We start from the raw sequence: 26,918 nt of genomic DNA, 5'->3' as shown, positions 1-26,918 counted from the left end.
GGCACAGCCCCCCGGCAGGCCGGCACAGCCCCCCGGAGCCTGCACAGACCACCGGCAGGCCGGCACAGACCACCGGAGCCTGCACAGACCCCCTGGCAGGCCGGCACAGCCCCCCGAAAGGCCCGTACAGACCCCAGAGAGGCTGTACAAGGGCAGGAAAGGGTTTTTCTTATTCCGATACCGGAGATCCCATAGACTTGAATGGGACTTCCGGTATCGGAATCGGCGATACCGATACTTTTTTTAAAGATCGTCCGATACCATCCGATACGATACTTTGAAGTATCGGACGGTATCGCTCAACTCTAATTAGGAGACCATTTCTTTATCAACACTCCATAGAACGAAAAACTCTGGGAGCAAGAAACAAATCCTGCATTACAAATGTTTCAACCTGTTCAACAGAGCATTCAGCATCAGCACAATACAGCCGCTTGTAGCATTGTCTTACTTGACACATGGACTGAGAGGATAGTCAGATAGAGAAATGCATGAAGCATCCACTAACAATGAATACTTAATAAACAGCTGAATACATGTAACTATGCAGCTATGATGAGATTTCACTAGAGCAGAACCAACTTCTAATCTCATGTGTTGTAGTATAAAGATGCATTATCAGTGGTTTTCCATACAATAGGTCCTTCGCCCTCAGACACATTAGACTAATTTAATGCATACATGATGATTCAGAATGCGAAGGCGAGTAAAGTTTACTATTGGCAGGATGTTTTGTTTTTATTGTGTTATTTTGAAAGGTTTCAATATAATAACACTTCTTTTTTTATAAAATGTGGAAGGTTGAGTGCTGTACTACCTGTTCTTTTTTAAGGTACATAACGTGTCTTAATGTAAATTTACCATAGTTCACGATTGTTAGGGCTGGCGGAATGCACCAAACTATAAAGTAGTAGTAGGTGCGTTCGCAGCCTGGGGTCCACCGTGCAGAGGTGGTACACTGCTGCTAGAAAATGGCGGAAGAATAGAGCGGCGTAAAACAGTCACACGTGGGTTACGTCACCCATTGTGAACAGAGCCGCGCAGCCGCTGAACGTGGATGCCGGAGCCTGTTTAACTCACAGAGCCCAGCCAAAGAGCGCACAGCAAGTGGCCACAGAACTCTACCCCAAGGACACGGGGTTAGAGTCCTTCTAGGCCCACTGAGCGCGTGACGTCGCTGCCACGAGCGACACTATAGATGCTGGCTATGGAGTGTGGAGCACAGTCACTGAGGCGTGCCGAGTCACTGATGATGACTAATGCCTGACTCAGACTCTGACCTACCTACGCCTAAGCCTGGGCGCTAGCAGGCTAGGCTGCACAACACATGCGTACCAAGGGTAGGGGTTTCATAATGAGTCAGTCACCAGAGACATTCATATGTGCATACACCACTCACTCCTTATAGTCTGAAAATACAGTCTATCCTAGATTTTATAGCCGCAAGCGTCCGGGACCTTCCTGCCTTCTCGGATGAGCCAATCCGAACATGAGCAGGACCTGAGCACGTGACCTTCGATCTCCAATGGGAGATTACTCCATGGGCATGCTCAGTGGTCCGACATGAGGACTTAGTCCCTGGAGAATCTCGCTGCTGAGCAGCATGCATTGCCATAGCTTTGCCAGAGGTTGCAGCAGCAAGCAAACCCACGGAGCTGGTCTGGGCAGAGCGCTGGGACCGATGAGTTTGCTGAGCAACCTCCTCTGTGGCTGGAGAGGAATGGGAGACTGCCGGAAGTAAGGCTCGGGATTCCCGCTGAGCAGCGACAGGAACCGGCGCCTAACAATGATGTATTTTTTACGATATGTATCTGTGCATAGTCCTATTTTTTCAATTGATGACATGATTTGGGAATGAGGGATAGAAAGGATTCTGGGAGTAATGGGGCTAGTTCAGTGTGCTGTATTAAGATAATGGAGGAGATCTTCATACAGTAATTCCAAGGAATGTCCTTCAAATGAATGGCTCATAGGTGCATTACGATGCAGTGCAGGGAGACATATGGCATTAAGTTTTAAAGTCATCATGACAAATAAGAAAAAAATATTAGATAAGAAAAATTAGTTATTTGCACAAAAAACCTAGAGAAATATTTGTGTGAGAATGTGGATGAGGAATATTAATTTGGGGTGTATACATGATGTACAGTATATCCCAAAAGTGAGTTCAAAATGATCCCGAAAGGAGGGGATCATGCTCTACTTCAGTATGTCACAGTACATGTTGGCATTCATGACTTCCTCAATGAATTGTAGCTCCCCACAGCTGGCTGCACTCATGCAGCCACAAACCATGACACTCCCACCAACATGCTTGACTGTAGGCAAGATAGACTTGTCTTTGTACTCCTCACCTAGTTGACACCACACATGCTTGACAACATCTGAATCAAATAAGTTTATCTTGATCTCATCAGACCACAGGACATGGTTCCAGAAATACACATGTACAGTGGAAAATTGTGTAAGGAGAGGAACAGAAATGTTTCATTGTCCGTCATGATGTTCAGGGTCCTGTGTTATCCTCTGTGCCTCTGACTTAATAGTGTTGTGCTCTCCAGGCGTGGTTCTATGGTAACGTCGCCCAAATTAAAAGGTATTGTTCTGTGTTTTGCAGAAGTCTGAACAAGCAAGTCCCATTCAACTATATTCATAGGACATCTGCATAGCAACACATAACAGGTGAATCAAACTGTTTTACATGATGTTATCTTAACACTGGTAAGTAAAATTAAAAAAAATAAGGAATAAACCAATATTGAATGTGTAATTTATGGTTCTTGATGTTATACAGTGGCACCCACAGTCAAAATTAATGTTATTGAGAACAGTTAAGCAAGTTGAAGATGAAATTACCTCTAATAGGCCTAAAGTTAAAGATGACACATTCCCTTAGCATTTTAGGCATAAAAATATATATTTTCATATTTTACATTTTAAAAATAACACAAAAGGAAAATGGGCTAATGCAAAAATTTTACTACCCTTCATGGTTAGTACCTAGTAGTACCTCTTTTTGCAAGTATCACAGCTTGTAAACACTTTTTTGTAGCCAGACAACAGACAAGAGCCTTTCAATTCTTGTTTGAGGGATTTTCATTCCTGGGTTGTCTTGCATGCACTGCTCTTTTGAGGTCTAGCCACAGATTTTCAATAATGTTCAGATAAGGGGATTGTGATGGCCATTGTAAAACCTTCAGCTTGTGCTTTTTGAGGTATTCTATTGTGGAATTTGACATGTGTTTAGTATCATTATCCCTTTGTAGAAGCCATCCTCTTTTCAACTTCAGCTTTTTTACATATGGTTTTATGTTTGCATCAAGAATTTGTTAAAATGTCATTGAATTCATTCTTCTCTCTACACGTGAAATGATACCCGTGCCATTGGCTGCAACACAAACAACCCCAAAGCATGATTGATCTACCCCCATGATTCATGGCTGTCAAGATGATCTTTTCCTGAAATTTTGTACTCTTTTTTTTTCAGCACCTTTGATCATTGTGGCCAAAGAGTTCTATTTTAAACTCAATGGTCAAAAGGACTTGCTTCCAAAATGCATCAGGCTTGTTCAGATGTTCTTTTGCATAGTTCTGACGCTGAATTTTATGGTGAGGATGCAGTAGAGGTTTTCTTTTGATGACTCTGACTCTTCCATGAAGGCCATATTGGTGCAGGTGTTTCTGAACAGTAGAACAATGGACCACAACTCCAGAGTCTTCTAAATCTCTCTGACGGTCTTTTGAAGTGAAGTCAGGTTCTGATTTGCCTCTCTAGAAATCCCATGAGCAACTCTAACTGAAATTTTTCTTGGTCTTGCAGACCTTATCTTGGCCTCCACTGTTACTGTTAACTGCTATTTCTTAATTACATTTCAAACTGAGAAAAAGGCATCTTAAAATAATAACCCATGGCTGCTTTTTTGGCACAACGTTAAAGGAGGCTGGATTTTTATAAAGCTTGGAAATTTCCATCACCTGGCCTTGATGATAGTGAACAAGCCATAACCCTAACAGGCTAATTATGGTCTGAAACCTTGGTCAAAGTTATCTGAGCACACAAATCTCCAAGGATGCCCAAACTTTTGCATCAGCCCTCTATTACTTTAAGCTATAACAGTATGTCGTAGAGAATTATTAAAATCCATACAGACATCTCGTATCGAATATATGGGGAAAAGAAAAACTAATTAAAACTGGGGAAGTAAGAAAGAGAGAAAGCTGACACTCCAGTCTCCATTGAAGTAGGGCCCCTGGCAGTGACTAGTTAACTACAGCAGGGAACTGCTGAGAAGAAAAAAAAGTCTGAGATTAGTTTAAGTAGAGAAGGAGAAGTATGCGTCCCAGGCATAAGCTTCCTCTGATCAAATAATCTTTCATAGACCTTTCAGAGCCAGTGGTCAGGGATGAATATAAAGATAACATCGCGATAAGGAACAAGACAACAATATCTACTGTTTGAGGCCTCCAAGGGTGAAGATATCCTGAAAATTGGGGATGTCATATTGTTTTGTTCCCATTTTGTGTCATCTGTGTATATTCTTTAGAAAGACTGCCTACCTTTCTGGAATAAATATTTAAAATGTAATAGCTTTGTTCCTCTTGCTTTGTAAACTGTTCCTCTGAAAGCATACGCTACCTTCAACGGGTGTCCAATCGGCCCATATAAACGATGGGTAGTTCCTCTCTTTGTTGTTGTGGAGTTCGCAGTGACCGTACTGAGGTACAGTATATATATCTCTCTATATAAAACTGAATGTATGTATGTATGTATGTATGTATGTGTGTGTGTGTATCACCAACCAATCACGAAGCATATTTCATTTCACCAGAGCTGTTCAAAAGAAGCTGAGCTGTAATTGGTTGCTATGAGCAGCAGTTTTCCCTGCAACCAATCACTAAGCATCTCTCATTTCACCAGAGCTGGTTAAAAGAAGCTGAGCTGTGATTGGTTGCTATGAGCAAGTTTTCCCACTTGACAACACCTCAGAAGACACTCACATGGTGTGAGAAATCTAGCATCCCCGGATCCCCGGGAACATAAGCTCCCAGCCATTGGTCTGCCCCCCCAGAAAGGAGCACAGAGCACATGACAGAAATTAATCCCCTACTCCCGTGAATCATTGGTATGCAAGTTAGGGCAAATCCACTCAGCGTTTTGGTACTGACTCCAGGCCTTTCTTAAAGGGATCTTCGGTATGGAAGGCAGGGCAAATCCATCCAGTGCTTTGGTTCTGACCCCATGCCTCTCTTAAAGGGATCCACGGTATGGAAGTCAGGGCAATTGCCTTTAAATGCTCTGGTACTGACCCCAGGCTCTCTTAAAGGGATCTCCTGTATGGAAGTTAGGGAGAATCCCTCAGCGCTCTGATTCTGATCCCAGGGTTCTATTAAAGGGAACATTGGTATGCAAGTCAGGGCAAATCCATCCAGCGCTCTGGTTCTGATCCCAGGCTTTCTTAAAGGGATCCCCGGTATGAAAGTTAGGGCAAATCCACTCAGGGCTCTGGTTCTGACCCAAGGTCTCTCTTAAAGGGATCCCCGATATGGAAATGAGGGCAAATCCAATCTGCACTTTGGTACTGACCCCAGTCCTCTCTTAAAAGGACCCTCAATATGGAAGTCAGGGCAATTGCCGTCAAATGCTCTGGTACTGACCCCAGGCTCTCTTAAAGGGTTCTCCAGTACGGAAGTTAGGGCAAATCCCTCAGTGCTCTGATTCTGACCCCAGGGTTCTATTAAAGGGGTCATTGGTATGCAAGTCAGGGCAAATCCACACAGCACTCTGGTTCTGATTACAGGCTTTCTTAAAGGGATCTCCGGTATGGAAGTTAGGGTAAATCCCTCAGCGCTCTGATTCTCACCCCAGGCTTCTATAAAAGGGATTATTGGTATGGATGTCAGGGCAAATCCACTCAGCGCTCTGGTTCTGACACTAGGCCTCTCTTAAACGGATCCCCGCTATGTAAGTTAGGACCGTTCCACTCAGCGCTCTGGTTCTGACCCCAGGCTGACGGGATGATTTGTAATATTAGGGGTAGTAGTCCGGTGGCTCTGGCTGACGGGATGATGTGGCATATTAGGGGGAGTAGTCGCGTGGCTCTGGCTGACGGGATTATGTGGGATATTAGGGGTAGTAGTCCAGTGGCTCTGGCTGATGGGATGATATTCGATAGTCGGGGTAGTAGTCTGGTGGCTCTGGCTGACGGGATGATGTGGGATATTAGGGGTAGTAGTCCGGTGGCTCTGACGGGATGATGTGGGATATTAGGGGTAGTAGTTTGGCGTCTGTGAAGGGATGATGTGGGATATTAGTGATAGTTGTCCGGTGGCTATGGCTGATGGGATAATGAGGGATATTAGGGGTAGTAGTCTGGTGGCTTTAACGGGATGATGTGGGTTATTAGTAGTCCAGTGGCTCTGGCTGATGGGACGATGTGTGATATTAGGGGTAGTAGTCCGGCAGATGTGACGGGATGATGTGGGATATTAGTGGTAGTTGTCCGGTGGCTCTGGCTAATGGAATGATGTGGGATATTAGGGGTAGTAGTCCGGCGGATGTGACGGGATGATGTCGGATATTAGTGGTAGTTGTCTGGTGGCTCTGGCTGATGGGATGATGAGGGATATTAGGGGTAGTAGTCTGGTGGCTTTAACGGGATGATGTGGGTTATTAGTAATTCGGTGGCTCTGGCTGATTGGACGATATGGGATATTAGGGGTAGTAGTCCGGTGGCTCTGGCTGATGGGACAATGTGGGATATTAGGGGTAGTAGTCCGGTGGCTCTGGCTGATGGGACAATGTGGGATATTAAGGGTAGTAGTCCGGTAGCTCTGGCTGACAGGATGATGTGGGATATTATAGTGAATGTGGCTATGTGGAGTGGGCAGGGCTATACACTAAGCTTTATACATAGAGATATAATCATTATAATTTGTTATAACTAACCGTAGTTAGTTACTGTGCCCGGGCAGTGCCGGGCTCTTCAGCTAGTATATATATATATTCTTGTATATTCCATGTGTTGGAATAGGTGTATACCATACACTCACAGTGAGTTCCCCAATAACTGGCCTAGTGGTGGAAGCAGACGCGGCTTTGTGCATCACTTATCAGTCAATTGCGTAATTGCCTTGACAAGTGGAGGCAGCGCAGTTGCATTCCCCTGACAAACTGGTGGCAGCGGTGGGATCTGGGTGATCTCTCTGGTGTCATCTGTGACAAACTGGTAACAGTGCTGGAATCTGTGCAACCACCCCGGCTCTTATCCTTGACACAGAACTTTTTAATAGCAATATTGCTATCAGTTGTGTTATTGGTACATGGACGAAGGATTGGCCTCATTCCTCCTTTTCCTAATTTGTGCATTAGTGTGCCATCCCATGGACACAGAAATCATGGCATAATATTCTTGCTTTTTACAAGGAATGGCTAAAGCAATGATCAACCCAGAAAATGTGGGGTGTCATAAACCACCATGATATTTTCTTATGCACCTTTATCCTTTGTGCCATTGTTGCTAATATGCATTTGCTGTCCCTAAATTTACTGACCTATATTATAGCAAACACTATGTTGTTAGCCTTAATATGTTGAAGTGTGAAATAATAAGATAATCCCAGTCTGTTATTTATGTGCCAGTATCATCCATTGTGTTCCTACTAGTAACACGACACTGATAAATGAGGAACATTTCCCACTTACAGTATCTTGAACAGGTTCTCCAAATCTGTACATGCAACACTTGTGTATATAAAATTAGAGCAGTTGCCAAACTTTTCAAGGTGTGTTTAAGTATAGTACGTGAGACTTTTCTTTTAGGACTGAGCAGTACGAGCAGGTGAGGTACGCTGTAAAATATTATTATTATGCATTTATATAGCGCCATTTATTCCATGGCGCTTTACATGTCAAAAGGGGAATTATAGACAAGTGTAATATATACAAGAATAATAAGCAAAATAAGCAAGTGTAAGACAAGGGACGCACAAATACATAAGGAGAGGGGACCCTGCCCGCGAGGGCTCACAGTCTACAGGGATGCGTGAGAATACAGTAGGAGGGGGTAGAGCAGGTCGTGTGGTGGTTCAGTAGACCAAGGATCATTGCAGGCTGTAGGCTTGCCGGAACAGGTGGGTCTTCAGGTTCTTCTTGAAGGTTTCCGTTGATGGTGAGAGTCTGATGTGTTGCGTGCGGGTAGGTACCTAGAGACCATATCACAGATGTATGGAGGAGACTGGTTGTGGATGGCTTTGTATGTCATGGTTAGGGTCTTGAATTGGATCCTCTGGGCGATAGGAAGCCAGTGAAGGGCCTGGCATAGGGGGGAGGCTGGGGAGTAGCGGGGAGACAGGTGGATTAGTCGGGCAGCAGAGTGTAGGATGGACTAGAGCGGTGCCAGAGTGCTAGAGGGGAGGCCAGAGAGTAGGAGGTAGCAGTAGTCGAGGCGGGAGATAAGAGCGTGCACTAGTGTACAGTACAATATAAGACATTTATACATTTAGAGACATTAAGACATTTAGACATTTGTACACTAGTACAATATAAGACATTTTTCTTGACAAGTGTCAATTAATACATAAGTGGCTTCCAAGTTATTTGATTTTAGCCAGCAATTCACATTAATTCATGGCTGGTACCACTAGGTCACACAAAGTTACTTTCATCTAACATTTTACCTTCAGTAGCTTCAGTTTTACTTAGGTTTATGCCAATGTTCATGTTTCATGGATTTCTGTTGTCTTGTTCTACTGGTTACTGTATATAGGATGAAAAAGAGGCACCTGTTTCCTAGGGGTACAGTTACTGATAAGCGCCTACCAATAGCCTGAGAGTAGAGCAGAAATACATTTTGAGTCCACATTCAGCTCAACAATAGAGGGTAAGGTGGAAGGTGAAGCTAAATGTGATGTGCCCAGGGCTCCATTTTAACTCCAGTAACTTGTAGGAAGGTTACTCCTCTGCTAATCAGTTGGTAAGGACCCCCACTAATATAGCTTACTGTTATTCTGTGTGCTATATCGGCTCTTATTCTTATATTGTATTAGATACATTTAAAATGTGCAAATAAAAAATGTGGCCCCAGATAGTATCCCAGGGTATCAATGGGGTGGTTCTGAACGACTGTGTATGTATGTAAATTAGCCATGTATGTTGCGTTTGTGAAGTATACTGTTTTTGCACAGAGCATGTGATGTGGTTGAGCGTATTTACGGTAAGTCATGATTTCCCACTATTTGGAGTCAGTCATTGAAGCTGTTAATTCAGGTGGCAGCTAAACTGTCGAATCTAGTCTGTAATGTAGATATCTGAGGCCAGAGTAAAAGCAGCAAGGACACTATTTGGGGGCTGACTCGTGTGGTCTACCGAGGAGCAGACCCAAAGACAAGGAGCCTTCTATGTGAATGAGACATCCCCTCTATTATTGAGGGGAGCGCAGAGAGGAGTATGAGTAGCGGGCGGAGTGTTTACCTTTCGCGCCTGGCTAGACCTGCATGAGTGAAACCTGACGGAATCATGCGGAGTTGAGTGTGGGGTGAGATGTACGCAGATGCACCCTTAGAAGATTTGCTAGTTATTATGTATAGTTTATTTAAATAATGTTCAACTCTAAGACTCTTTCTGAAAATCTCCTCTGTAAAATATCCTGTGTATTTTACACTTGCCTTTGGCCTTCTGTCAGAGAACCTAAATCTGCCTAGTTCCACCTCAGGAGGGCATATCTACATTCTGATGGCCCTCCTATAAACTTGTCACTACAATGCTCTAACAAACTGAGGCAGTGTGAATATGCAATTATTGCACAACTTACCAATTGTTGAAACTATGGCGTGTTACTGCAGTTACAGGGCAGCCTGCAAATTGGGCTTTTTTTAACTTAGAGAAAGGAAGCCTAAGAGGCTATGTCATTTACATTTAGAAATACAAACGTGTTCAATACAAAGGACTGGGGCATGACATTTCTTCCAAAGATCTTCGAAAGACCAGGGAGTACTCATTACATGTGGAGTAAAGGAGATTATGGCAGATAAATAGGAAAGGGTTCTTTACAGTAAGAGCAGTCAGACTGTGGAATTCACTTCCCAAAAAGGTAATAATGGCAAGTATTATATCAACATTTAACAAAGGGCTGAACGTGTTTTTCACAGCAAATAGCATTGATGATTATAAATAGTGATGAGTGAGTATACTCGTTGCTTGGGTTTTCCTGAGCATGCTCGGGTGATCTCTGAGTATTTTGGCGTGCTCAGAGATTTAGTGTTTGTCGATGCAGCTGCATGATTTGCAGCTGCTAGACAGGCTTAATACATGTGAGGATTGCCTGTTTTTTAGGAATTCCACACATGTATTCAGCCCGTCATGCAGCTGCGGCAGCAGAAACTAAATCTCTGAACATGCCAGAATACTCAGCGATCACCTGAGCATGCTCGGGAAAACCTGAGCGACGAGTATACTCACTCATCACTAATTATAAATAATCTAGCCATAGAGAATTTATAAGTGATGGAGAAAGGATGAACTTGATGAACAGTGCCTTTTTTCAACTTATATACTGTAACTATATGCAACTATATTAAGTTGGGGAACAATTAGCATTGTAGAAAAAAATATCGTAGACCAACAACTTCACACTTTATTGATATATTGATGAACTGAGTAAAATTAATTTTATGAAGCCAAAATGATTAAACATAGAATAAAAACAGAAAAGGATATCTTCTCAGGAAATACTCCAGTAAAGCTAATATATTGTGCCAGACTGTGCCTAGTACATGGCCTGAAGGGGGTATCACTATTCTGTCTTTGGCGTTGTATGAGAGTCTCTGATCCACGGCCCGGGCTCTCAGCATCGTACAGTCTATCTGTTCATACAGAACTTTGTTGTTAATGTGGCGCCCCTGAGGCTCAGTTGCCACAGAGGTACTTCACCTCCTCCTGAGGTGTGGTGCCCCACCATCTAGGTAAGGTGGAGACTCCTGACCACACTCCAACACCTGCACCCCACACCACAAAGTAGTGTAGCAAAGCACCTTCGGTGGCTCCCTGCTTGGAGTGTAGCAAAGCACCCATTGGTGACTCCCTGCTTGGAACATGAAACGTGCTGGGTGGTGGGTGGAGCTAAGTTTACATTACAGAGAGCAGGAAGAGTTTAGAGTGGTCAGTCAGTTGTTGAGTGGTCAGTCAGTAAGCAGTGAGAGAAGAAGATCCCCAGAGAGAGGGATAGATGGAAGTGCTGCAGCAGATCCCAGTGACCTGGGTCTGCTGGCACAGGAAAGGAAGAGAGAGAGAGCGACATAGACTGAAATCCTGATTTTCCATAGAAAGAAAGATTAGTACAGAACGTGAGGAGTAAAAGAGAACAGAGGACGTGGGTTAGAAGAGAACCCTTCCTAAAAGTTCTAAGTGCAAGGCTGGGGCCCGGTCACTGAGGTTGTATGGATACTAATGGTCCTGCAGCAGACACCGGAGGAATAGAAGTAGTGACCGCTTTATTCCCACACAAGACTTGGGGGCACAACAGCAACTGGATAGTGAGGCGGGACTTAGTAGCAAGGAGTCCCCGAAGCAGGCTACAGCTGTCTGCCGTACATGTAGAGTTCATAAGAACATCGGACAGGAGGAACTCCAGTGTAACTCAGTACTAGGAGTACTTCACTTAAAGGCGCTAAAAGAGGAGACGTTCAGAAAGGCACATGTTGGCAGAGTGTTGGAAAGGAGTATTCCATCTGGCCTGGAGGTTGACTGAGTCCCTGACCCGGAGGACACGGCACGGAGGCAGGCACCTGTTTGTTCAACAGACTGTAAGTAAAGCTTTGGAACTACATGCCCTGGTGTCCTCCACTCATTCCTGCGCCACACACCTGGCACCGCTACATCTCTGTGCCTACACTGCACCATTCCTGCAACCCTTATCTACACTGCCCTGGGACTACAGCTTCACCTGTGGGGAGCTATAACATCTTTGCTGCGCCATATCATCAGTCCCAGAGGATCTGCTTGCAGCGTCGGCTTAACATCTCCCTTGCCGAACACCACAGGTGGCGTCACGAATCACTTATAAATTTTATTACCAACTCAACCCCTTTTATATGGGCGCCAAGGGCCACGGACCGGGTCACCACTGCTGTGACAATCCCCTCTGATAGACCGGCCCGGTACCAAGTACCCCTCAGCCCTGGGAGGGCGACCCATTAACAATTTCTTCTTGCTGCTATAAATAATGTGTTTCTGCATGGTCGTCAGCTTCTCCTATATAGCCAATAAGTGATGAAATTAATATAATGCAATAATCTTTTTTTATAGGACATTAAAATGCCAGGTGAGACAAATGATCCTCAGCCTGTTCTGCGTCATACCCAGTGAGTACTAACAAAATATATGGAGTTTCCAACTATTTTAATTGTGCTTAGCAACACATGAAAAAAATGTAAGGTCAATACCGATCTGTGACCATACACCAGACCTATATACACAGAGGCAGAGCAGAGGAACCGCAATTCTGTGAGCAGCTAGGGCATATAATGTCACATCTGATGAAACAGGCAACATTTTTCCTGTTAGATTTATATAAAATTCTGTAGAAAAAACTTCTATATAATTCTGGAAAAAATCGGAACTATATGGAGGGACATAATGGACCATAGAAGTTCATATGCATGATACCATATGCATGGGCTTAAATTTTTGCTTATAAAAAGCATTAAAGAAAAATATTTGTAATGTAGACATCAGACCAATAAACAAGTGGTTGGTTTTAGAGTGCGTTTTGCCAATGCAGTAAGAAGCATTGCAATTAGTGATAAGGGAGTATACTCGTTATTCGCGATTTCCCGAGCATGCTCGGGTGATCGAGTATTTGGATGTGCTCGGAGATTTCGTTTCTGTCGCTGTAGCTGCATGATTTGTGGCTGCTAAACAGCCTGAATACATGTGGTGATTTTCTAACAAACAGGCAATCCCCACATGTATTCAGGCTGTCTAGCAGCCACAAATCATGCAGCTACGGCGACAGAAACGAAATCTCCGAGCACATCCAAACACTTGGAGATCACCCAAGCATGCTCGGGAAATCTCAAGTAACAAGCATACTCGCTCATCACTAATTGCCATCCATAGCGATAAATTAATCTCTAAATGGGTCTGTAAGTGGGTGTAACCAATGGCTATGCGCAGTGGTGTTGATCTATCATTAGTTGCAGATTTCTGAAACAATAAAATGAATACTGAATACACCCTAGTGGCTCCTGAAAATATCCTAGATATTAAGGTAGGTCTTAGGAGATATTTGCCTTCAGTCAGCATTTTAGGGAACCTATCAAGTGACAAAATGCTATTAACCTGCAGATATGGTGTTAATCTGCAGGTTAGTAGTATTATTAACCTGCCCGGCGACTACACTAAGCCTGGTGCTGCAGGGAGAAAATTAACTTTATTTCCCCCTGCAGCAGTCAGTGTTCAGTCATGGGGGTGGAGCTGGCACTGGTTCAGTCACCGCTCTGATTATGAAGAACAGCTGCTGTTACCACGACCCCGAAACCAGTATTAGGCAGGACTGGGGTGCAGTTACAGTCAACGCTCTGTATAATCAGAGCTGTGACTGCACCAGGACCGAAGCCCCCCACCTGCAGGAATAAAGTAAATTTTGTCCCAGCAACGTTCGACTAAGTGCGGGTGCCAGGCAGGTTAATAACATGACTTTTGGATACAGGACGGACACCCACTCCATCTAAAAAGCAAAAAACTACAGTAAGCCTAGGCACTGGGATAAATACACAAAACACATTATTTTGGTTGACAAAATGGCCACAGCTTTATTTAAATCACAGGATTAAAACAATCACAGTAAGAGTCAGGCGAAGTGTTAGTATATTGGGATTCACAATTACTGTGATACCCCCAGCTGTGTGACCTACAGCACCAGGACAGACAGCTATAAAGGCGCGGCGCGCACTGGCTTGCCATTCAAGCAGAGCCAGTAAACTTTCAGGGCACCAATGACCCTATTATCCTCACTCCTGTGCTTAACCACTGTGTCCACCCCTGATTGATGTTACCATTACAACGTCCTTGAGGCTGGCCACCAAAACTGAGCCGGTTCACCACCATGAGGTTTTACATCCTCTATTAGTTAAAATGAGTCCACCTTAACTTGTCTGCAACTTCCACCTGACTCCCGGGTTATTCATTCCAAATCACATTTGACACTTTTAGCCCTTTTTTTTAATAAATCAGTTTTGAAACTTATAAAGTAGAAGTTCCTGCAAAAGCATTAAGGGGACTAAACTTGGCAAACCTCAGACTCACAAAGAGTCATCCTACAGCGCTCAGGAGAGGAAAAAACCCCTGTGGAGGAAACCTCTAGGGAACCATGGCTGAAGGATTGCCCTCCCCATGGGCTTAGAGGTTAATGCTAATGTTAACTCTTTAAAGCCATGATAAAATTGGACCTGGTACAAGATATACAATGGCTAATTAAATACATACAATAAATCATTCATTATTATACAAGCAATAATTAAAGAAAATATTTTAGGACAGTGATTATAACAGGGCGGGAAGGCGGGTAATGTTTCCTCCAGTTCATCCGGTGAGCGAAAGAGGGAGAGAGACTCTATATAAGCCCCATACTCATCACAGTAGCACACCAGGTACAGACATACTATGCTCCTGTCAGGATCCTAACAGCGTCGGCGTACAGCCTTCGCTGCGCAGGGACTCACCCGTACTGTAGGGGCCTCGGGGACCGGAACAGCTGGAAAGTACTGATGCACAGGACCTGAACGCTGTAGTTTTAGCAAGCAGGCACAGGACCTACGGTCATGTGACCTCAAGGGGGCGGGGCTTAGCGTCCTGCTTACTGGGATGGTAGAACACTCGGGCCAACCGGAGGTCATACACGGTACGGGCAAACAAGGTACAGGAGGAATAGGCAGACAGGAGGTCAGACGAAGCCAAAGGTCATACACAAGAGGGCGGTGTGGTACAAAAGGGACGAGCAGAGAGCAGTCGAGTCACAAGCAGAGAGTCATACACGAGAGGGTGGTGCAGTACAAGAGGGTCAGGCAGAACTCGTAACAGGGACAGAATCGGATCACAACCAAACAAGCAACAAGTTATCAGGCACAAGGCACACGTATACAAGAGGTCACTTAACTCAGCCGAGGACAGGAGTATAACTGACACTGGACCTAGGTCCAGTGAGCATTAAATAGCCGCCCTCTGCCAGAGAGAGGCAGAAACAATTAACCCCCTGTCTGACCAGGACGGTCCAAAGCTAAACCCCGTCCTGGATCATGACAGTTCCTTTCTCTTAGAGCAACATCACTCTCGCTTAAAATCTACATCGCTATACCAACAAAGCTGCAGGAGTTAAAGTGCCCACCCCTCCCAGAGTCATGTTCTTCTCCGCTTTGTGCTTCAGTGGTTTCTTTATTAACCTGCAGATTAACCACATATCTGTAGCTTAATAGTGGATTTTCTGATGATGGGTTCCCTTTAACTCTCTTCCTCCCAGTAACGTTCAGGTTTCAGTCATGGGGGTGGCACTGGTGTGAGTTGAGTCACTGTCATGGTATGCCTAGGTTACTTTAGGCAAAAACCCCGGGACCCCTGCGATGTCCCTCAGACTAGGGGAACCCTGTCTGTCCCTCTACCCAGGGTTTACACTGAAGGTGTGCCTGCCTGAGCCTCCACCCTGTCCCTGTCTCCTGTCCAGCCCTAAGCTGAACCCACCACCCTCCACCCAGTGAGGGGACCAGACACCAGACCCCACAAATACGTATGGACAGGGGTAAAAGAAACACCACACAGTTAATACACAAGGGAATACAATACAATAATGTGCAAGGGCAACCAAAAATATATATAACAGATTGGAGAAAGAACCACTGAGGGATATACTGCACCAGATATCAGACGCTCCAACACCACCACTGCTGACCGGTATTGCTAGCACTAGGCTAAAGCTATAGTCGGCGACGCCCATAGTCAGGACGAACTATTTAAAGACCAAGGGCGTGGCCCAGCCCTCAGTCAGCATGACAACCTGGTTAACCCTATCCCGACTGGAACAGAATACCCAACAGGGTATTACCGCTGTCTGCCGGACACCCTGGTGTGAACAGTGTCCGACATGACAGTACCCCGCCTTCTACGAGGGACCTCCGGAACCTCACCATGTCGAGGACCTGGCTTGTCCGGATGGCGACGATGGAACATAGTAACCAGTCGATCAGCATGAATGTCAGAGGCCGGCACCCATGTCCTCTCCTCAGGACCATAGCCACGCCAGTGGACCAGGTACTGTAGAGTGCGACGCACAACCCTAGAGTCCACCACTTTGGACACCTCAAATTCCAACGCGCCATCCACCAAGACGGGAGGTGGTGGCCCGGGGGAACCATCCACCAAACCCACGACCTTCTTTAGCAATGCTTTGTGAAATACATTATGAATCTTATACACAGCCGGCAACTCCAAACGAAATGCCACTGGGTTGATCACTGCGGAGATTCTAAATGGGCCAATGAACCTGGGACCCAACTTAAGTGACGGTATCTTGAGCTTAATGTTCCTAGTAGATAACCACACCCAATCACCCACACACAGGTCTGGACCTGGCACACGTCTGCAGTCAGCCACCCGTTTGTACCTGGAACCCACCTTCAACAAGCGCTGCTTGACTCTCCTCCAAACAGACGACAATTGAGCTCCCAACTGGTCCTCTTCAGGGACGCCAACTGAGCACCCCTGACGCAAGGTGCAAAATTGAGGATGTTGACCATACACACAAAAAAAAGGAGATTCCCCAGACGATTCCTGGCAATGGTTGTTTATTGCGAATTCTGCCAGAGGAAGAAACGCTGACCACTCTTCCTGATTGTCGGAAATAAAGCAGCGCAAGTATTGCTCCAGGTTTTTGTTCATCCGCTCAGTCTGTCCATTCGACTGAGGGTGGAAAGCCGATGAATGAGATAATTTGATTCCAAGGCGAGAACAAAAAGCTCTCCAAAACTTTGCCACAAACTGCGTACCTCGATCAGACACAATGTCAGACGGGACACCATGAAGTCTGACCACCTCGCGAATAAATATCTGAGCAAGAGTCTTAGCATTGGGCAAAGACGGTAAAGCAACGAAATGTGACATTTTGGAGAACCTATCAACAATTACCAAAATGACAGAGTTCCCTGCCGAGGCGGGCAAGTCAGTAATAAAATCCATGGAAATCTCAGTCCATGGCTTACTGGGCACCCCGAGAGGCTGCAAGCTACCAGCGGGACGGGAACGAGGAGTCTTGGCCCGTGCGCACGTGGTACAGGCAGCCACATATGAGGCCACATCCTGCCGGATTTTAGGCCACCAAAAACGACGCGATACCAGTTCCAGAGTGCTCTTAACCCCTGGATGACCTGCCAGTACTGTGTCGTGATGTTCGCCCAACACTCTAGAGCGTAGATGTAGCGGCACAAAAGATTTATTAGCAGGTAACCCCGGCGGTACCACCTCCTGAGCCTCGGCAATCTCAGCCTCAATCTCTGTCGTGATGGCAGATACCACCACACCCTTTTGGAGAATAGGCACCGGCTCTTCACATAACTCTCCACCAGGAAAACACCTGGATAAAGCGTCTGCCTTAACATTCTTCGACCCAGGTCGATAGGTAACAATGAAGTTGAACCGGGTGAAGAATAATGCCCAGCGAGCCTGTCTGGAGGACAGGCGCTTAGCAGATTCTAAATAAAGCAAATTCTTATGGTCGGTTATCACAGTAATCTGATGAACAGCCCCCTCCAAGAAGTGTCGCCACTCCTCAAATGCCAATTTGATGGCCAATAGTTCCCTGTTGCCAATATCATAATTACGCTCCGCAGGCGACAGCTTCTTGGAGAAGAAGGCACACGGATGCAACTTGGCCCAAGAAGGGCCCTGAGACAGTACAGCCCCCACTCCAACCTCCGACGCATCCACCTCCACGACAAACGGTAAGGAGACATCGGGCTGCACCAGAATGGGCGCTGAGGCAAAACTATTCTTGAGGAATTCAAACGCCTGTACCGTAGGCTCAGACCAGTCAGAAAAGTCGGTACCCTTCTTAGTCATGTCAGTCAGTGGTTTGGCAATCATAGAGAAGTTCTTAATAAATTTCCTATAGTAATTGGAGAAGCCAAGAAATCGCTGAAGCGCCTTAAGATTATCAGGCCGATCCCAATGTAGTACCGCCTGCACCTTTGCGGTGTCCATCTTAAAACCTGAGGCGGAGATTATATAACCCAAGAACGGTAGCTCCTGTACGAAAAACACACATTTTTCAAGCTTAACATAGAGCCTGTTCTCTCTGAGCAACTGCAGAACCTGTCTAACATGCTCTATATGTGTATCATGGTCGCGAGAGAAAATGAGGATGTCGTCAAGATAAATTATAACAAACCTCCCCAACAACTGAGAGAAGACATCATTAATGAAGTGTTGAAAGACCGCCGGTGCCATAGTCAACCCAAACGGCATTACCAAACTCTCAAAGTGACCCTCAGGGGTATTGAACGCTGTCTTCCACTCATCCCCCTGACGGACTCTTATAAGATTGTACGCCCCCCTGAGGTCCAGTTTGGAGAACCACCTGGCACCAACCACTTGGTTGAATAAATCGGGTATAAGTGGCATAGGGTAAGGATCACGGACCGTAATCTGGTTGAGTTCTCTGAAATCCAGACACGGGCGTAACCCGCCATCCTTCTTTTTAACAAAGAAGAAGCCAGCAGCCAGAGGAGAAGAGGAAGGTCTAATATGACCCTTGCTCAGGCTATCCGCAATGTATTCCTTGAGAGCTAGCCTCTCGGGACCTGAGATATTAAACATTCTAGCTTTAGGTAACTTGGCCCCTGGTTTCAACCTAATAGCACAGTCATAGGGGCGATGCGGTGGTAGTTCCGAACAACCCTTCTCAGAAAATACATCCGCATAATCCAGCAACGGCTCCGGGATACTGGGGGTCAAAGCGGAAATACATGTAGCCAGGCACCTCTCCTGACACTCCCTGCTCCACTGAATTATGTCCTGGGTCTTCCAATCAATAACAGGATTATGCATTGACAACCATGGAAAGCCCAGAACCATCTGAGCCGGTAAGTTACTAAGCACCTTACAAGTTACCCGCTCTGAGTGTAATACTCCGATGTGGAGTTGTATATCCAACACACACTCTGTGATCTCCCCTTGAGACAACGGGGAAGCATTGATGGTAACCACCCGGATGGGGTTCGGCAATTTCTCCACCGGAAATCCCGCTGTATGCGCGAACCTCTCATCAATGAGATTGGCAGCTGAGCCACTATCAATAAATACTGTAATAGAGAGCATTTGCCCCCCAAGTACCACCCTAGCAGGGAGCATACACTGGGAAACCATGACGGAGGATACACAAAAGCTCAGACTAGACTCCTCCAAACCCTCTGAGCCTATCAGTTTTCCGCCGGCGCGCCCTTCTTAGGTACCAGGGGGCAAGCGTTAATAAAATGTCCTCCTTTGCCACAAAAAAAACAGAGCCCCTGCCTTCTGTGCCAAGGACGTTTAGGCTTGTTACTCGGTGACTGTGCTATACCAGCGATCTGCATGGGTTCCACGGATTCACCCGCGGCAACCTCACCGACCACTCCCCCACCTCCCGGAGGCAACGAAACCAGCGCCCCCTGACGGAGACGTCGGTCTATGCGTACTACAAGTGCCATCGCAGCCTCCAGAGAGGCGGGAGTCTCGTACATTAGGAGAGTCTGTTTAACCCTTCCAGAAACCCCATGCAAAAATTGACTTTTAAGCGCAGGGTCATTCCACTGCGTGTCCACCGCCCAGCGCCGGAATTCCGTGCAGTAATCCTCAGCTGGTCGATCACCCTGTAGCAGTGAGCGTATCTTAGACTCTGCTAAGTTTAATCTATCCGGATCGTCATAGATCAAACCCAGAGCAGAGAAAAAAAAATCTACAGATTCAAATGCCTGTGAGTCTGAAGGGAGTGAAAAGGCCCAGGCCTGTGGGTCACCACTCAGCAAAGAAATCACCAAGCCCACGCGTTGAGCCTCATTACCTGAGGAATGTGGACGCATACGGAAATACAATTTGCATGATTCACGAAACACCGTGAACTTACCACGATCACCAGCAAATCGTTCAGGAAGGGGAAACTTGGGCTCAGCTGCCCTGGCTGCAGCCTCAGCAGGTACTGCAGGAGCTGACAGGCCTTGTTGCTGGACCGCCCCCCTGAGTTCAGTGACCTGTATGGATAGAGCCTCCAGCTGCTTGGTTAGGGAAAGTATAGGATCCATAGTAAGTAACCCCTATATTCCCTATCTATACCTTTTTTTTTTTTTTTTTCTTCTCACTTTATTATTTGGGCCGACTATAATGTCATGGTATGCCTAGGTTACTTTAGGCAAAAACCCCGGGACCCCTGCGATGTCCCTCAGACTAGGGGAACCGTGTCTGTCCCTCTACCCAGGGTTTACACTGAAGGTGTGCCTGCCTGAGCCTCCACCCTGTCCCTGTCTCCTGTCCAGCCCTAAGCTGAACCCACCACCCTCCACCCAGTGAGGGGACCAGACACCAGACCCCACAAATACGTATGGACAGGGGTAAAAGAAACACCACACAGTTAATACACAAGGGAATACAATAATGTGCAAGGGCAACCAAAAATATATATAACAGATTGGAGAAAGAACCACTGAGGGATATACTGCACCAGATATCAGATGCTCCAACACCACCACTGCTGACCGGTATTGCTAGCACTAGGCTAAAGCTATAGTCGGCGACGCCCATAGTCAGGACGAACTATTTAAAGACCAAGGGCGTGGCCCAGCCCTCAGTCAGCATGACAACCTGGTTAACCCTATCCCGACTGGAACAGAATACCCAACAGGGTATTACCGCTGTCTGCCGGACACCCTGGTGTGAACAGTGTCCGACATGACAGTCACCACTCCGTGTATAGGGAGCAGCAGCTGTAACTGCGCCCCGGCACTGACTGACAGACGGCTCTAATGTTGAATTGCTGTCCTTCAATGCGGTGGTTGTAATTACAACCGCCGCTCTCTATTCGCAGAGCAGTGACTGAACCTGTGCCGCCTCTTTTACTGAAACCCGTATGCTACCAGGAGGAATAAAGTTAATTTCCTCCATGCAGCTGGGGTTTAAGTGCAGTTCAGAACACTATTAGCCCGCAGATTAACCCCATGTCTTTGCTAGAGCCAGTTCTTTCCAAGATTGGGATGGTGTACACTAGTGGTCTCATTGAAGAGCCCTTCTACCTGGGTACCATAACCACGTTTGCTGCAGTTTTGCTTTATATATAACAAAATACCTTGGACATGCTTGCACTATTGTGAAGATGACATTATTAGTGAGGTTATTAAACATTGATTTCAGTCTGTTTGTACATCTATAAATAAAACCTGTAATCATTTCTGCCATTACCCTTTAATTATGCATAGTTTGACATCTTTTTCAAAAAATATTACCTTACAGCCTTAGTAATGTTCTATGCCAATAAACAGATATTGAATTAGGTTTATTACCTGCTGAGGTCATTCATAAAATGACTGTATAGATTTAAATGCAGTGCTCTATAATCTTCCAGATGAATAATTCATAAGGTTAATATTCCTGCTGAGATTGCCTGCTTGATGTGATGATTCATAATCAATTAAAAGATTGGATAGAAGACAGCAGCTAACACCTCACTTGAGTTGGACATCAACTGCTCATCATCAACTTAAGTATTATACTTCATACTATCTCTAGATGACAATTTACTTGTTTTACTTATTTTTCCACTATCAGTGTCTCCTTGTAAAGTAAAATGAGTGGTTATTATAACATAATGTGAATAAGATTGGTCATTGTAACAAAGTACAGTGGGCTTCCACAGTCAGACTTTGTACTAGCCACTCAAGCCACTCATCATAGCAGAGTCCAAGGGTTTTCTAGTTTTCAACCTAGAACTCTATACAAGTATCTGATCTTCAGGAGCCCCAGGATTGCATCTGTGAGGTGGCTGCTGACTGGTGGAGCGAGCTGAGTGATAACCTATCACGCTGGGTACACTCAAATTTACCTTTCTAATAATAATCTTTATTTATGTAGCGCCAACATATTCCGCAGTGCTTTACAGTTTAACAGTTTCAAAACACAAGTCATAAATAACAACATTAACAATACATTAATTAAAGCAAAATAAGACGACCCTGCTCGTGAGAGCTTACAATCTACAATGAGGTGGGGGAGATACAAAGTACAGGTGTGTATTAACAATGGTGTACTTACAATGATGGTCCAGCCATCTTGAGGGAGTGAGCGATGGATAGGCTACACACGCACACTTACACATAGAATGACTATGATTAGTGAACGTGATAGGCCCCGCTCTGAACAAATGTGTTTTGAAGGAGCGTCTGAAACTATGTAAATTGTGGATAGTCCTAATTTCTTGGGGTAGAGCATTCCAGAGGATTGGCACAGCATGGGAGATGTCTTGGAGTTGGTAGTGGGAGGTACGGATTAGTGCAGAGGTTAGTCGAAAGTCGTTTGCAGAGCGCAGCGGTCGGTTAGGCTTTGTGGGTGAGAACAAGTACTTTGAATTGGATCCTATAATGAATGGGCAGCCAATGCAAGGACTGGTGAAGAGCGGACGTGTCTGAGTACTGATTAGCCAGATAGATGACCCTGGCTGCTGCATTAAGTATGGACTGGAGAGGGGATAGTTGAGTAGCGGGGAGGCCAATTAATAGAGCGTTGCAGTAGTCCAGGCGGGAGTGGATCAATGCTACAGTGAGGGTTTTTATTGCTCCATGGTGAGAAAAGCGCAGATTCTAGAGATGTTCTTTAGGTGTAAGCGGCAATAGCGGGCAAGAGATTGTATATGGGATGTGAAGGAGAGATTGGTGTCAAACATGACACCCAGACAGCGTGCCTGCTGCCGGGGTGTTATTGTGGTGCCACCCACGGAGAGGGAAATGTCAGATTTAGGGAGGTTAGTAGAAGGCAGGAGCAGAAGAAGTTTAGTTTTGGAGAGGTTGAGTTTCAGATAGAGAGTGGACATTATGTTGGAGACTGCGGACAGACAGTCACTGGCATTCTGTAGTACAGTGGGGGTAAGGTCGGGGGATGACGTTTATAGTTGTGTGTCATCAGCATAAAGATGGTACTGAAAGCCAAATATGCTGATGGTTTGTCCAATTGGGGCCGTGTAGAGAGAGAAGAGAAGGGGGCCAGGGACTGAGCCTTGAGGTACCCCGACAGCGAGAGGAAGAGGAGATGACATGGAGCCAGAGAACAAAACACGGAAGGAGCGGTCAGAAAGATAGGAAGAGAACCAGGAGAGAACAGTGTCCTTAATGCCCAGTGACTGGAGCCTAGAGAGTAGGAGATGGTGGTCAACAGTGTCGAAAGCTGCAGATAGGTCAAGAAGAATGAGCAGAGAGTGGTCACCGTTACGCTTTGCTGTCAGAAGGTCATTGGTCATTGGTCAGTCAAATGTAGGGGGTGGAAGCCGGACTGTGAAGGGTCTAGAAGGGAGTGAGTGGAGAGGGAGCGGGTAAGGTGGGAGTAAACTAAGTGCTTCAAAAGTTTAGAGATGAAGGGGAGATTGGAGACTGATCTGTAGTTGTTTGTGCAGGATGGGTCGAGAGCGGGTTTCTTTAGTAATGGAGTAACGATGGCATGTTTGAAGGAGGATGAGAAAATGCCCGAGGAGAGGGAGAGATTAAAGATTGCAGTTAGGTGAGTTGTGACGACTGGAGAGAGAGACTGGAGGAGATGTGAGGGAATGGGGTCGGTAGTGCATGTAGTCGGACGAGAGGAAGAGAGGAATCTGTAGACTTCTTCTGTGATGGGATCAAATGTGGAAAGTGAGCCAGAGGAGATGCAGGAAGGGATGGGAGTCACAGCACTTGGTTGTTGGGAGCAGATTTCCTGATGGATATTATCTATTTTTTCTGTAAAGTGGGAGGCCAGGTCTTTAGATGTCACATCCCTCCTGTCCAGAATTTCAGTCTGCCAATCAGTTATATCTCTTTCTTCTCATCATGCTTTCTTAAACTCAACATGTTTAAAAAGGAATTCATCATCTTTCTACTACCTCGCTCAAAATACCCATTACACTTGATAATCTTCTTTAAGTTCTCCAGAATTCCCTTTGCCTTTCAAGTCATCTGCCTCACTGTAATCTTTTGAATCTGCTCTGTCCTTCGAACTAATAAAAATGTTTGTGCATGCCCTCATCATCAACTGACTAGACTCCTGCAAAATCTTCTTCTGTGGCCTTTCATCTTTCATTTTTGCACTCCTCCATCTCATCCTTAACTTAACTCTGCTGACTAAATAATCCATTTGTCCTTCACTAATTTCCTGACAATTCTTCCACTGGCTCTCCACTGTCTAGAGAATCCAGATCAAAATACTAACATTGACTTGCAAGGCCATCTATAACCTATCCTCAGCATACTCTGTGTTACGCCAGCTACTCGCACGGCTTCTAAGTGCTGCCCTACTCACCATGTGTTTCACTCTGTTCCACCCAGTACCAGACCATAGTTCTGAGCTGCCTTGTGCTATACTTCTAGCTCTGTCAAGGGGACACAGCCGAACGCTGCAGGAATTTGTATTCATTCTGTCCTGCAGAGATCTGCTTCCCCGTCCTATCACTTGCCAGCAGGTGATATATCAGGTGACTATCCTCCATTCCTTGCCTGATCTTAGGTTCTTAGTAGCTTAGTCTCTAGTTCCTATATTGGCTAATCCCTGTTTTGTCTCACCTGTTTTTCATGCTGGGTGAGGAAGAAGTAAGTCCACAACAATGGGGATAGGAAGTGGGGAGCCCAATCACTAAGGAAGGGGGAGTGGAGACCCCTAGGCAGATCTAAAATTATCCTGTCAGCCCTAAGCGTCCCTATATAGGTTCTGTACCTATCGCCAAGCAGGAACCTAATACATGCTTGACCATAGCGATAGGCCCTGGATAGGGAAGGGACACGGGGTAAGCATTAGTCAGCCCCCACTACAACTGAAGACAGAGAAGGTGGACAAATGAAGGGATACACTTAACTTGAGAAGACCACCGAGATGTCATGCCAGCAATCCCTCAAGAGTCCTCTGAGAAGACACTAGCTGTCTGCTTGTACTTCCAACAAGACAGAGACAGATTGTATTTAAAGCTTCAAGTGTGTTAATTAGCAGCAGAAGGTGGAGGTAACTGCTGGGTCCCTGCACCGCCTCTTTCTTTTGTATTTGCCACCGTTACATGTTATCGGGTGCCTGCGCTGTGACAACAGTTCTCGGGCATGCGCAGTGCCCGTTGCCCGGGACCTGCCATCAACCTTTCGTGACTGCGTGTTTCTGTGTCCCAAGATTCCCAGCCCTGCAGTGTGAATACTTCATAACACTGCGGGGCGGGATCTGGGGACTCCGGCGTGATAGCCTGATTTCAGCTCCCGGGCAGCACGCACTGGGCATGCCCGAGAACTGTTGTCACAGCGCAGGCGCCCAACAACATGTAACGGCGACAAATACAAAAGAAGGAGGCGGTACAGGGACGCTGTAGAGGGGGGTTGATGGACAGCTGGGAGGCAGTGACACTCCATACCTCTATGACAGAATGCATGTATGAGGAACGATTTATAAAAGTCTATATTTTGGTGTTAATGGGGGTCAGAAACAGAAGAGCCACCTTCACAGAATGCAGCCTTAGTGCTGCCGAAGGTGGCTCTTTTAGTTAAAAACGCCCAGGGGGGTGACAGGTTCCCTTTAATGCGTTACTTCACAGCATTAAATGTCCAATGCACACAAGTGAAGATAATGTTACTGTCCATTTCACAGCACTACAAAACACATGGAATCCTTTAGATTACAGTCCCTAAACACGCTGGACCTCCCATTGACCTGTGACCGTGGGCAACTGCACTGCCGTGTCAATGTCTCTTACTCACAGCTTTCACACAATACACAATATCCTTCAGTTCGGAGTCATTAAATACACCAGTCTTCCTCTGACCAGTTAACGTGGGCGACTACACCACCATGTTAAGGTCTCTTTACTCACAGCACAACGCAGTCCATGATATCCTCCGGATCGCAGCCGGGAATCATATCCAACTTTCCAGTCCTTTGACCTGTTGCCGTGGACGTCTGCACCGCTGTGTACATTGTGGGTGCCAGACCTTCAGCTGCCTTGGCTGTTCGGCTCCGTTTGCCGGTGTTGCTTCACGCACCTCTGCAGGGCGTCCTTCTCTGCACTCCCGCCGAACACCAGACTCACACTGACATTACACCTGACACATCTAAACCCTTTCCTGCAGGGCTTTTAACAAAGAAAGACCTGTGGCCTTCAGCCATATAGAAAACCCGGGCTTGGAATGAAACGAACTGCATGTCTACCATCCTGCAGTCTGTTTCACAATACAACATCCCAGAGCAGGTTTCCCTACATCTGCCTTGAACACTAGCATGTACAAGACTAGTACTTATTTTAATTATTTCTAGTCTGCATTGCAATCACCGCTACGCCCATGACTGCCATGCACTCCTATGGCCTTCATATGCATCCTTGCACATCCTGGGGAGAACACACAGTGACCCCTAACTGTGACATCGGTCACTGCTCCACCATTGCAATCACAGCTACACCTGCGACTGCAATGCCCCCCCTTGACCTCAATATGCCTCCGTGCACATCCTGGGGAGCACAAACAGCGATTCCTACCTATGACACCAGTCACTGCCTCACATGAGTTATGATGTTCACTAATTACTTTATGGCACAAATCAGATGGCACAAATAACCTCCCTAAAGGGCAGGAGGCAGGGGCGTTCCCCTGATCCTCCAAGACCTCACACTCCAGGTGAGTCAGGGTATAAAGCTGAAATGACTACC

The 26,918-nt window shown here is 45.9% G+C and overlaps 1 protein-coding gene across 8 annotated transcripts in view; it reads left to right on the top strand.

Annotated features, from left to right (window-relative positions):
• Positions 1-26,918, top strand: part of TBATA (thymus, brain and testes associated) — a 77,785-nt gene that overhangs the window by 7,491 nt on the left and 43,376 nt on the right. For 2 of the 8 annotated variants that reach the window (XM_073574888.1, XM_073574885.1), the window contains exons 2-3: positions 2,618-2,682; positions 12,302-12,357. The exons of 1 other annotated variant lie outside the window; for it this stretch is intronic. In XM_073574888.1, coding sequence (XP_073430989.1) covers positions 12,311-12,357 — 47 coding nt within the window. In that variant the 5' untranslated portion in view covers positions 2,618-2,682; positions 12,302-12,310. Of the gene's footprint in view, positions 1-2,617; positions 2,722-12,301; positions 12,358-21,629; positions 21,769-26,918 lie in introns of all 8 variants that reach the window. 5 more of the 8 variants (XM_073574889.1, XM_073574886.1, XM_073574887.1 and 2 more) reach the window with 5 other exon arrangements.

The sequence above is a fragment of the Dendrobates tinctorius genome, unplaced genomic scaffold (assembly GCF_039654945.1).
Source record: "Dendrobates tinctorius isolate UK_male_01 unplaced genomic scaffold, ASM3965494v1 ptg000040l, whole genome shotgun sequence".
Classification (NCBI taxonomy): Eukaryota; Metazoa; Chordata; class Amphibia; order Anura; family Dendrobatidae; genus Dendrobates; species Dendrobates tinctorius.
This window is presented reverse-complemented; position numbering and strand designations above follow the sequence as displayed.